Below are 12,500 nucleotides of genomic sequence, written 5' to 3'. Positions count from 1 at the left end.
ATATAAACATGAAAATGTACCCTTCTCGATATAAATCCTTTCTATTTTCCCCCCTAAAAAAACCCTTCAGCCGCACCTGGCCAAGGAGTGACAGGCAGCGAACACTACCTGAATACCGACCTTCAAGAGCAAGGGGTTACGAAGGCCAGCATGGGGAGGATACTGAAGGGCGAGGGGGGGAGGTAGGTGGTTGACTTACCTGGCTGCGACAGCTGCAGGAGCGAGGTATAGATGTCATGGCAATCTCTCTCCTTCGGGATAACGAAGGTCACGGAGAGAAAAGTCTTGCAACGGACTTGCAATGGAGAGCCTTGCGTCGAGAGAGGGAGCTTGTCCACGGCGCTGATGTGCATGTGTAGAATCTGCAACGGATGAGAAATGGGAATTAGTATATTTTGGTAAAAGTTGGAAGGACCTAGGCCTACATGGCTGAGGATTATGAAGCGCAAAGTAGATGACGATGAATGGAGAAGTATTGATTTAAAAGCTGATAGAGACGACTGGCGAAATCTAACTGAGGCCCTTTTGCGCCAATAGGAGATGATGATGATGATAATAAAAGTTGGTATATTGTAATGGATAAAATGTAAAAACTAGATGGGCATTCAGTAAAGCGCAGACCTCCGCAGCAGCAGCTTATTTCTCTAGCGTTTGCTCGACCTTGACCTTTGACCTTAACATGTATTAATTAGCGTGAATTTTCATGCACTCAAATATGAACCAAGTTTGAAGTCTCTGTGACAACGGTGTCCAAACATGGTTGATTACGTGAACTAGACATTTTGCTTGACTGTGACCTTAACCTTTGACCTTGAACTTCCAAAAATTTAATCATTTACAGCACTTTACATAACAGTTAATCCCTGCAACTTCTATTACTCTACGATTAAAATTGTGGCCAGGAAACTGTTCACAAACACACACACACAAACAGGGGCGAAAATGTCCATAAAAAATCCTAAAAGATGTATTGCAATGCATTTTTTAAATTTTGAAAGGAAAGCAACTCAAGTCCAAGACATGAGATGAGTACAATATACAATAATTTATCTCTCTTAATTTGGTAATGAATAAAATGGTAAAACGATGTTCATAAAGACTTCATAACGATACCTTGCAATGGATTTTAACATTGATAATAAAGCAAATCTAGTCGAAGACCTGAGATAGGACAGTTTTATCTCCCTTATATTGGGAAGCAGAGAGGAGGGGGAGGGGGTACAACTTAATATTAGAAGTCATTTGAATTGTTATTTACGTTATTTCTATCTGTTTCCTCTTATTTTGTTCTATTGTACATAGTTACCCGACTTCTTTTGCTTTACTGTGTACCATTTTCTCCTATGATTAAAAAATGAAAAAGGACAGATACTACGGCCAAATCATGTCTATTGATAAGTTCAAGTAGGTGGCCTAGTTGTAGAAACACACACACAAACACACACATATATATGTGTATATATATATGTACATATATGTGTGTACATAGTATATATACACATATACATACACATACAGAAATATATATATATATATATATATATATATACATATAAATACACACATACATACATATATTCAAATTCACATATATACAGAGTATATATATATATATATATATATATATATATATATATATATATATATACAAATAAATATATATATACATATATATATATATATATATATATTTATGAATATGAATATACATATACATGAATACATAGATACACACCAAAAAAAAAAGAGATATATATTCGTCCTAATCATCAAAATTATCATTACAAAAACATATAAGTAAATATCAACACCAACAACATAACACCTATTATCTTCCCATCTCATTGAAACATAAATTCACTCCTCTTGACCGAAATACAACCCGAGATAGCAATCGAAACACTGTGTGTGGCACACGAGCTATCAATATGGAAATGTGGAGGCTGCGAGGGGTTTCCTCACTGGGTCTATTTGGAACGAGGCAATCCGGCTGGAATTATCCTCAATGTATTTCGGTGGTTAGATTGTGTGTCTTGGGGGAATCTTAGTCTCGAGTCCTTGTAGAAATTTTCAGTGTTGACTGTTGAAACATTTGCGTTGCAAATCTCTTCTAGATGATAGAGAGAAAGTGTCTGGTTTTATATATATATATATATATATATATATCTATATAAATATATATATATATATATATATATGATGCTGTATGTATATATATATATTGTGTAAATATATATATATATATATATATATATATATATCCGGTCACGATGAGCTCTCTCCCTCCTCGGAGAGGAGGAGGGGTGGCATGAATAAAAGATAAAAACCTTCCAACCAATCGAAAAGGCTGAGAGAGAGAGAGAGAGAGAGAGAGAGAGAGAGAGAGAGAGAGAGATAACAACACAGGAGAAAGTCATTAAAGTCATTAAAGCTTACTGCTACATTTCCTGCAACACAGCAATTAGCATAGGAATGAAATCTAAAAGAAATACCTAATTGAGAACCAGCTAAAGTTGTGTGCAACAGAATTGCAACTTGTTAACGATAATAGGAGACAGCCTTTAGATAATAATGGAAACCAGAACCATTATCATTTAAAAGGAAATAAACAGAGGAAAGTATTATTATTATTATTATTATTATTATTATTATTATTATTATTATTAGTAGTAGTAGTAGTAGTAGTAGTAGTAGTAGTAGTATAGTAGTAGTATTATTATTAGTATTATTATTATTATCATTATTATTATTATTATTAATTATCATAATTTATTATTATTATTATTATTATTATTATTATTATTAATTATTACTATCATTTATTATTATTAATTATTATCCTTTATTATTATTAATTATCATTATTATTATTAATTATTATTATTATTATTATTATTTATTACTACCATTATTATTATTAATTATTGATTATTATTATTAATTATCATTATCTATTATGATTAATTATTATCATTTATCATTATCAATTATTATTATTATTATCATCATCATTAACTATTAATTATTATTATTATTATTATTATTATTATTATTATTATTAGTAGTAGTAGTAGTAGTAGTAGTAGTAGTAGTAGTAGTAGTAGTAGTAGTAGTAGTAGTAGTAGTATTTGCTAAGCTACAAAGAAACAATTTACTCAAAAAGATTGCATAGGGAAAATAAAACCAAAATTATGATAATAAAATCAGTACACACGTAACCGTAAATATCCGAAAACTTTATTAAAAAAAGAGGACGTATTAAAGAAACATTTTACTCTAAAAGATTACTTAGGAATAATTAAAGAAAAATTATGAAAACAAAACAATATAAATGGAACTATAATTAACAAAATCAGAAATTTTTTATAAAAAGTCATAGAAAAAAAACAATCAAGAATTATAATACAATACAAATAAGGTGTCTGAAAAATATTGGGAATATAATAGGAAGCCGCAAAAGGAGTAAATAAAAATATTACAAAATATTTCTAAAATGATAATAATAATAATAATAATAATAATAATAATAATAATAATAATGAAAACAATAATAATAATAACAATAACAATAATAATAATGATAATAATAACAACAATAACAATAACAACAACAACAATAATAATAATAATAATAATAACAATAATAATAATAATAATAAAGTATAGAATAAAAGAGAAATTATTACAAAGCATTCTCATTTACCGATACTTTCATTTCGAAAAAAAAAGAAAAAAAAAAAACTTAAGAGATTCCAATATATCTACGCTAAGTAATATGATCTGGCTGTATTTCTGCATCGCCAAGTCTGCATATATAATAGAGTAATTATATTCTTGCTTCGTTTCTGACAAGGTCAAGGTCTCTATTAGCTCCTTATTTGATAAGGCTATAAAAAGTGTCCCAGCATCTTTCTACTGAGATAATCTTAGACCTTAAGGTCTTTATTTCTCTCACTTTCAAATAAGGTTATAGTGTTATGATCTATGCTGTTCCCGCTCCAACAAAAACATTTGTTGGCACCTTTTAAGGTCTCTATAGATGTTATGCACAAAATCATTCATTATTTTTACCCTTAATAGGATTTCCATATCTTTATTTATCCGACAATGTCACAAGATATATTCATCACTGTATACGTCATTGTCAAGAGTGATATTTATAAAAGTCCCTTATTGGCGTTCTGCTGGGCTGGGGTTCGAGTCCCGCTTAGTCTCGATAGTTTCTTGTAGTGTCTGCAACCTCACCATCCTTGTGAGCTAAGAATGTAGGGTTTGGGGAAGCCTTGTAGGTCTACCTGCTTAGTCATCAGCAGCCATTGCCTGGTCCTCTCTGGTCCTAGCTTGGTTGGGAAGGGGACATAGACGTTGATCATATAGGTTAGTCTCTAAGGGCATTGTCACTGTCCCTTGCCTATGTCATTCATGAGCGGCCTTTACACCTTTAAGCCGCCCGTTGAGATACTACTGCTAGAGAGTTATGGGGTCCTTTGACTGGCCAGACAGTACTACATAGGACCCTTCTCTCTGATTACGGTTCTTTCCCTTAGCCTACACAGACACCGAATAGTCTGGCCTATCCTTTACAGATTCTCCTCTGTCCTCATACACCTGACAACACTGTGATTACTAGACAATTCTTCTTCATCCAAGGAGTTAACTACTGCCCTGTAATTGTTCAGTGGCTACTTTCCTCTTGGTAAGGGTAGAAGAGACTCTTTAGCTATGGTAAGGAGCTCTTCTAGGAGAAGACACTCCAATATCAAACCATTGTTCTCTTTTCTTGGGTAGTGCCATAGCCTCTGTACCATGCTCTTACACTGCCTTGGGTTAGAGTTCTCTTGCTTGAGGGTACACTCGGGCACACTTTTCTATCTAGTTTTTCTTCCTCTTGTTCTGTTGAAGTTTTTATAGTTTAAATAGGAAATATTTATCTTGATATTGTTACTATTCCTAAAATATTTTATTTTTCCTTATTTCCTTTCCTCATTGGGCTATTTTCCCTGTTGGGGCCCCTGGGCTTATAGCATCCTGCTTTTCCAACTAGGGTTGTAGCTTAGCATTTAATAATAATAATAATAATAATACGAGAAAAGTCTGAAATGGAGACATTTTCCTCCGTAAAACGAATACTTAAATCCACATTTGTATGAAATAATAATTACATTATGTACTGAAACTTATTGTAAATGCAGTATTTTAACTGATTTAGTCAATGGAAAACATTTGATATGCCAAACCAAAACGTTTTTAATAAATACTACTTCCATAACGTTTACCAATACCTTCCGAAGTAGTTAAACTGTTAACCTCACAAATCTTTGTAATAAAGAACAACAAATTAACTAGCAACAGAACAAAAAAATTTCAGCAAAGTAAAAGATACATATAAGAGAGAGAGAGAGAGAGAGAGAGAGAGAGAGAGAGAGAGAGAGAGATAACAAATTTTCAGCAGAGTAAAAAGAGAGAAATACATACACAAGTAGTTGATATATATATATATATATATATATATATATATAGAGAGAGAGAGAGAGAGAGAGAGAGAGAGAGAGAGAGAGAGAATAAGCAACCGTAACACACCGAAACACATAAACGTCTTCGTTGGGAATGAAAGCCCGCAAGATATGTGTTGTATAAGCAATCACATCATATCAAGTCGCCCGCTGTACCAAATTTATCTTGTGACTTTTATTAATAATTTATATCGATTTATCGGCTGGATATCTTGCAGATACAAGATTACATGAATATTTTAGATGGTTTTGTACATACGAAGGGGAAGGTTAATAGAAGACTGGCCTTCACAAATGTGTGAAAATACATTGGGCGGTATTCATAAAGAAAAGGATATGCTTATACTTGCAAAATATGAAGGAAATCCTTCTACTTGTATTCATAAACATTTCAAGCAAATGCTTCTACTTTTAGAGCAAATGCATATCCTTATAATCACATAAAAGTAAATGGTTTTACACAAAGAAGACCCTTTACTTCATATAAAGAGCATATGCTTCGAAAAAGCTGAGTCTGGTCAGTAGCAGACTGTAGTTCGAAGAGAAAGGTTGTTCTGTCTGATTCTCAGCACGATGGCAGATTTTGTGGATGTGAGGCATGTTAAACAATACATGCCCCGTTTACCCACACTTGATCGTGATTTCAAGATGTTATTCCGTTTTGAAGAACAAAATGTACAGTGGCTTGCGGACAGATATCTTGTCCACACCTGGAATCTCGATGAAATATCAAGGTTAAGCCATAACTTGGTCATATGCATTTTACATTTGCTTTTGCATGTATAAACAGTTGGGAGAATAAGAAGGCTGCTGTATTTAGGGATGTATGTATGTACAAACAGTATATATATGTATATATATATATATATATATATATATATATATATATATATATATATATCTATATATATAATATATATGTGTGTGTACAGTACATGCATATATACTGTATTCATATATTCGTATAATATATAAATATAGTTTATATATATATATATATATTATATATATATATATGTATATGTATGCAGGCATATATATATATATATATATATATATTATGTATATATATATATATTATATATGTATATGTATGTATATATATGTCTGTGTATATATATGTATATATACATCGTATAAATATACATATATACACAGAATATTCATATACTGCAAAAGCTTATATACATGCATGCATATACACATATATAAACTATATATATGTATATTATATATATATATATATATATATATATATATCGATTCGTACCAGAAATGGATTGTTTTAAATCCCAAACCTGAAATAATTTAGCTGAAATCAACTATTTCACTTCGGTTTGCTTTAAACCTCAATTACCCTTCGCCCTTCGTCCGGGTATCTTAGTGTCCTTCAAACTGCAAAGTTGAGCGTTTAGCGTCTTCAAAACTTTTCAACTCAAATCCATAAATCATATCACGTAGTTTATTATTATTATTATTATTATTATTATTATTATTATTATTATTATTATTATTATTATTATTATTATTATTATTATTTCATTATCATTATTATTATTGTTGTTGTTGTTGTTGTTGTTGTTGTTATAAAACAAGAATGAAATTTTTCGCGAGTCCTAAAAGAATTCGGAAGAAAATCTTCTCGGATTTCCAAATGGCTTCAAAAGAAATAGCCATAGACTTAGCATGGAATTCTGAATGCCTCCAGAATGGAATCTCAGAACGGTATCGGAAGAAAACTTTCCTGGATTTCCAAATAGCTTCAGAAAAAATAACCATAGACTTAACATGGAATTCTGAATGCCCCCAGAACGAAATCTCAGAATGGTTTCGGAAGAAAACTTTCCCGAATTTCCAAAAGTCTTCAAAGGACATAGCCGTTTACATGGATTTCTGAATGACTCCAGAATGACTTCTGAAGACCTGATCTTCATTTTTTCAAACTTAGCCTGCAACACCTCACATGATCTGTATGTAGCTGGCGAAATCTAACCAAGAAATTGTGCGTCAATAGGAGTAAGAGGAAATGAGTTGATGACTGAGAGAAGGATTTCACGTTCTGGCGGAATAGGAACCTGCCGGTAAGAATTATGTGTTACGTCTTCGGAACACCATCAACTAATGATGGTTTTGGTTGCTGCCAAAGTTGCCGATCGTTCGTTTTATATCGCCCGACCTATAGAAAGACACGGGATCTTCCGTTGGCAGCTGAGCTTTGAAGATCATAATGTATGCGCCTTGATGGATCATATGCTTGGTCTTTTGCGACGATGTCTTATTAAAGGAGACTCTTGGAAAAAGTACGAGGCTTTGTATCGGTGCAAAAACGGATTGCGGGGAATGAGGATGGAGGCAGAATGGTTCAACTGAACGGTGAGTGACGTGTAGTTTTTCAACAAGATTGTCCCAAAATTCGCCATTGAAGTTAGGACATACCCAGACGACATTGGTAAATATATCATGTTGCTCGTCATTTACTTTGGCATGATAGTGTATGCGGAGAAATCGATAGTATTCATCTCTTTACTCATTGCCCAGATAGGTAAAGAATAAATGCCTTCGATTTCCCTCAGGAATCTGACGAAGTGAGGACTCACGGCACTGAAATCTCTTTTGAAATCTACAAGGACACTGACGAACTAAGGAAAAGAGACAATGAAATCTCGAACGAAACAGATAATCTTATGAAAGAAGATCTTGAAAACTAGAAGACAGGAGAAAACAGCGAAGAGGAGCCTCTAATGCCAGAGGTAAGACACCTAAAAATAGAGAGCCTCTAATGCTAGAAGTAAGGCACCTCAAAATATAGATCGAAGACCCTCTAATGCTTAAAGTATGGAACCTAGAAATATATGTCAAAGAACTTCTAATGCTAGAAGTGTGGGAGCTAAAGAGAGAGGTCAAAGAACTTCTAATGTTAGAGGTGTGGGAGCTATAAAGAGAGGTCAAAGAACTTCTAATGCTTGAGGTAAGGGAGCTGAAAAGAGGTCAAAGAACTTCTAATGCTAGAGGTGTGGGAGCTAAAAAGAGGTCAAAGAACTTCTAATGCTAGAGGTGTGGGAGCTAGAAAGAAGTCAAAGAACTTCTAATGCTAGAGGTGTGGGAGCTAAAAAGAGCTCAAAAAACTTCTAATGCTAGGGGTGGGAGCTAAAAAGAGGTCAAAGAACTTCTAATGCTAGAGGTGTGGGAGCTAAAAAGAAGTCAAAGAACTTCTAATGCTAGAGGTGTGGGAGCTAAAAAGAGATCAAAGAACCTCTAAAGCTAGAGGTGAGAGAGCTAAAAAGAGGTCAAAGAACTTCTAATTTAAGGGGTGTGGGAGCTAAAAAGAGGTCAAAGAACTTCTAATGCAAGGGGTGTGGAAGCTAAAAAGAGGTCAAAGAACTTCTAATGCAAGGGGTGTGGGAGCTAAAAAGAGGTCAAAGAACTTCTAATGCAAGGGGTGTGGGAGCTAAAAAGAGGTCAAAGAACTTCTAATGCAAGGGGTGTGGGGGCTAAGAAGAGGTCAAAGAACTTCTAATGCAAGGGGTGGGGGAGCTAAAAAGAGGTAAAAAAACTTCTAATGCAAGGGGTGTGGGAGCTAAAAAGAGGTCAAAGAACTTCTAATGCAAGGGGTGCGGGAGCTAAAAAGAGGTCAAAGAACTTCTAATGCAAGGGGTGTGAGAGCTAAAAAGAGGTCAAAGAACTTCTAATGCAAGGGGTGGGGGAGCTAAAAAGAGGTCAAAGAACTTCTAATACAAGGGGTGGGGAGCTAAAAAGAGGTCAAAGAACTTCTAATGCAAGGGGTGTGGGAGCTAAAAAGAGGTCAAAGAACTTCTAATGCAAGGGGTGTGGGCGCTAAAAAGAGGTCAAAGAACTTCTAATGCAAGGGGTGTGGGAGCTAAAAAGAGGTCAAAGAACTTATAATGCAAGGGGTGGGGGAGCTAAAAAAAAGGTCAAAGAACTTCTAATGCAAGGGGTGTGGGAGCTAAAAAGAGGTCAAAGAACTTCTAATGCAAGGGGTGGGGGAGCTGAAAAGAGGTCAAAGAACTTCTAATGCAAGGGGTGGGGGGAGCTAAAAAGAGGTCAAAGTACTTCTAATGCAAGCGGTGTAGGAGCTAAAAAGAGGTCAAAGACCTTCTAATGCAAGGGGTGTGGGAGCTAAAAAGAGGTCAAAGAACTTCTAATGCAAGGGGTGTGGGAGCTAAAAAGAGGTCAAAGAACTTCTAATGCAAGGGGTGTGGGAGCTAAAAAGAGGTCAAAGAACTTCTAATGCAAGGGGTGTGGGAGCTAAAAAGAGGTCAAAGAACTTCTAATGCAAGGGGTGGGGGAGCTAAAAAGAGGTCAAAGAACTTCTAATGCTAGAGGTGTGGGAGCTAAAAAGAGGTCAAAGAACTTCTAATGCAAGGGGTGTGGGAGCTAAAAAGAGGTCAAAGAACTTCTAATGCAAGGGGTGTGGGAGCTAAAAAGAGGTCAAAGAACTTCTAATGCAAGGGGTGTGGGAGCTAAAATGAGGTCAAAGAACTTCTAATGCAAGGGGTGTGGGAGCTAAAAAGAGGTCAAAGAACTTCTAATGCAAGGGGTGGGGGAACTAAAAAGAGTCAAAGAACTTCTAATGCAAGGGGTGTGGGAGCTGAAAAGGGGTCAAAGAACTTCTAATGCAAGAGGTGTGGGAGCTAAAAAGAGGTCAAAGAACTTCTAATGCAAGGGGTGTGGGAGCTCAAAAGAGGTCAAAGAACTTCTAATGCAAGGGGTGGGGAAGCTAAAAAGAGGTCAAAGAACTTCTAATGCAAGGGGTGTGGGAGCTAAAAAGAGGTCAAAGAACTTCTAATGCAAGGGGTGGGGGAACTAAAAAGAGTCAAAGAACTTCTAATGCAAGGGGTGGGGGAACTAAAAAGAGTCAAAGAACTTCTAATGCAAGGGGTGGGGGAACTAAAAAGAGTCAAAGAACTTCTAATGCAAGGGGTGGGGGATAGATGTCGCCAGCGAGGCTTTGGGGAAGGCGCGGCGGCGTCTGTGTTCTTTCTGATGCGTAAACTTAATTGAATACAAGTAAAAACAGAACATTAAATACTTATTATAATTACTAAACTCTTTCTTATTTTGACAGCACAAAAGAAATCTTACAAGTTCCAACATGTAACTAAGCGCTCCCGAAACACGAGTCAACCTTTTACTTCTGCTTGGAGGATATCCTCGCAAGTAAAAGGTAATCATTATGAATATGGAAAGAAAGATTTGCTTATACTTCTACCTTTTGCTTCAGAGAATTACCTTGTACTTCTACCTTATGCTTACAAGGATATCCTTCATTTTTATGAATACCTCCCATTGACAAAGTAACACCTTTTGAAGGATATGAACATACATACATATATATACACACACTCATATATACATATATATATATATATATATATATATATATATTGTGTATATATGGGACCCTAGACTCCTAGAGACTAAAACAGAAGCAGGGGAGGGAGGAGGAGACGATGGATTGACGGGCTAATAAAATATGCGTATAGACTGGCATGGAGAGATCATAAACAGACGCAAGTGGAAGGACATGTCTGAAGCTTTTGGTCCTGCAGTGAATATACATATATATATATATATATATATATATATATATATATATATATATATATATATATATATTCTTTATTGGAGAACCCTCTCTCTCTCTCTCTCTCTCTCTCTCTCTCTCTCTCTCTCTCTCTCTCTCTCTCTATACTTTATACGGCATCTATTTACACACCAACACAAGAAAAAGGACGAGGAAAGAAAAAAAACAATATCTTATTCACACATAATTCAAAAGGATTCTATCCTCCATCCGCAGAGGGATTTACTGCCTTCAAGGGCATGAGAGCCATATTATCTATGACGATTTCCATGTGTACCTAAGGCCACACGATCTCTCTCTCTCTCTCTCTCTCTCTCTCTCTCTCTCTCTCTCTCTAGGGAGAGGTGTCAAAGACGAAATGTCCCCAGATAATCAAATGCTCAGTCGTCTATCTGATCTTATGCTGGATGAGTATAGATATGTTTTTCTCATGGACATATTTTCCCTTTTTCTTTTTTTAAATACAATTTCGATTTATCAAATATGTGAATCATCATTATGCTGACTAAAGTCTTCCAACTGTCATTTCTGACTAAAGTCTTCCAACTGTTATTTCTGACTAAATTCTTCCAACTGTTATTTCTGACTAAATTCTTCCAACTGTCATTTCTGACTAAATTCTTCCAACTGTCATTTCTGAATAAAGTCTTCCAACTGTCATTTCTGACTAAAGTCTTCCAACTGTCATTTCTGACTAAAGTCTTCCAACTGTCATTTCTGACTAAAGTCTTCCAACTGTCATTTCTGAATAAAGTCTTCCAACTGTCATTTCTGACTAAAGTCTTCCAACTGTCATTTCTGAATAAAGTCTTCCAACTGTCATTTCTGACTAAAGTCTTCCAACTGTCATTTCTGACTTAAGTCTTCCAACTGTCATTTTTGACTAAAGTCTTCCAACTGTCATTTCAAAAACTGAAGCAACCCATAATGAAATTTCTTTATAGGGCATAAATCAACTTCATCATAAGGCGGCTACTCGATTATCTTTGCATACAAGTGAGAATAGAATTAATACATCTATATACTCTTGTATTTAACGAAAGAGAATATGGACTAATTGTTGGAAATCAAATATTTACGGTTTAGAAAGCATTTTTTTTTCTTGAGCTGGATTATCTCGCTGGATTAATTTTCCCATTTTTTATCCATATATTGCCAAATTCAATAAGATAGTCATTTAAACCCATTTTGTTTATATGGAACAGGCGGTTAAAAACCACCAACAACGAAAGTACTCCCAAGAAAACATCTTGTGTAACATGACCAACACAAACGAATAACAAATACAATATATACTATATATATATATATATATATATATATATATATATATATATATATATATATATATATTCAAATAAGCCATATATATTTTTGATATA

General features: G+C 34.5%; 1 protein-coding gene across 3 annotated transcripts in view; it reads right to left on the bottom strand.

Moving 5' to 3' along the window:
- Positions 1-12,500, bottom strand: part of Mtmr6 (Myotubularin related protein 6) — a 913,496-nt gene that overhangs the window by 113,659 nt on the left and 787,337 nt on the right. For all 3 annotated transcript variants that reach the window (XM_068355203.1, XM_068355201.1, XM_068355202.1), the window contains one exon: positions 200-362. In XM_068355203.1, coding sequence (XP_068211304.1) covers positions 200-362 — 163 coding nt within the window. The remainder of the gene's footprint in view (positions 1-199; positions 363-12,500) is intronic.

Source organism: Palaemon carinicauda, chromosome 31, assembly GCF_036898095.1.
Source record: "Palaemon carinicauda isolate YSFRI2023 chromosome 31, ASM3689809v2, whole genome shotgun sequence".
NCBI classification, from domain to species: Eukaryota; Metazoa; Arthropoda; class Malacostraca; order Decapoda; family Palaemonidae; genus Palaemon; species Palaemon carinicauda.
Note: the sequence above shows the minus strand (reverse complement) of the source record. Positions and strands in the feature narration are given on the sequence as shown.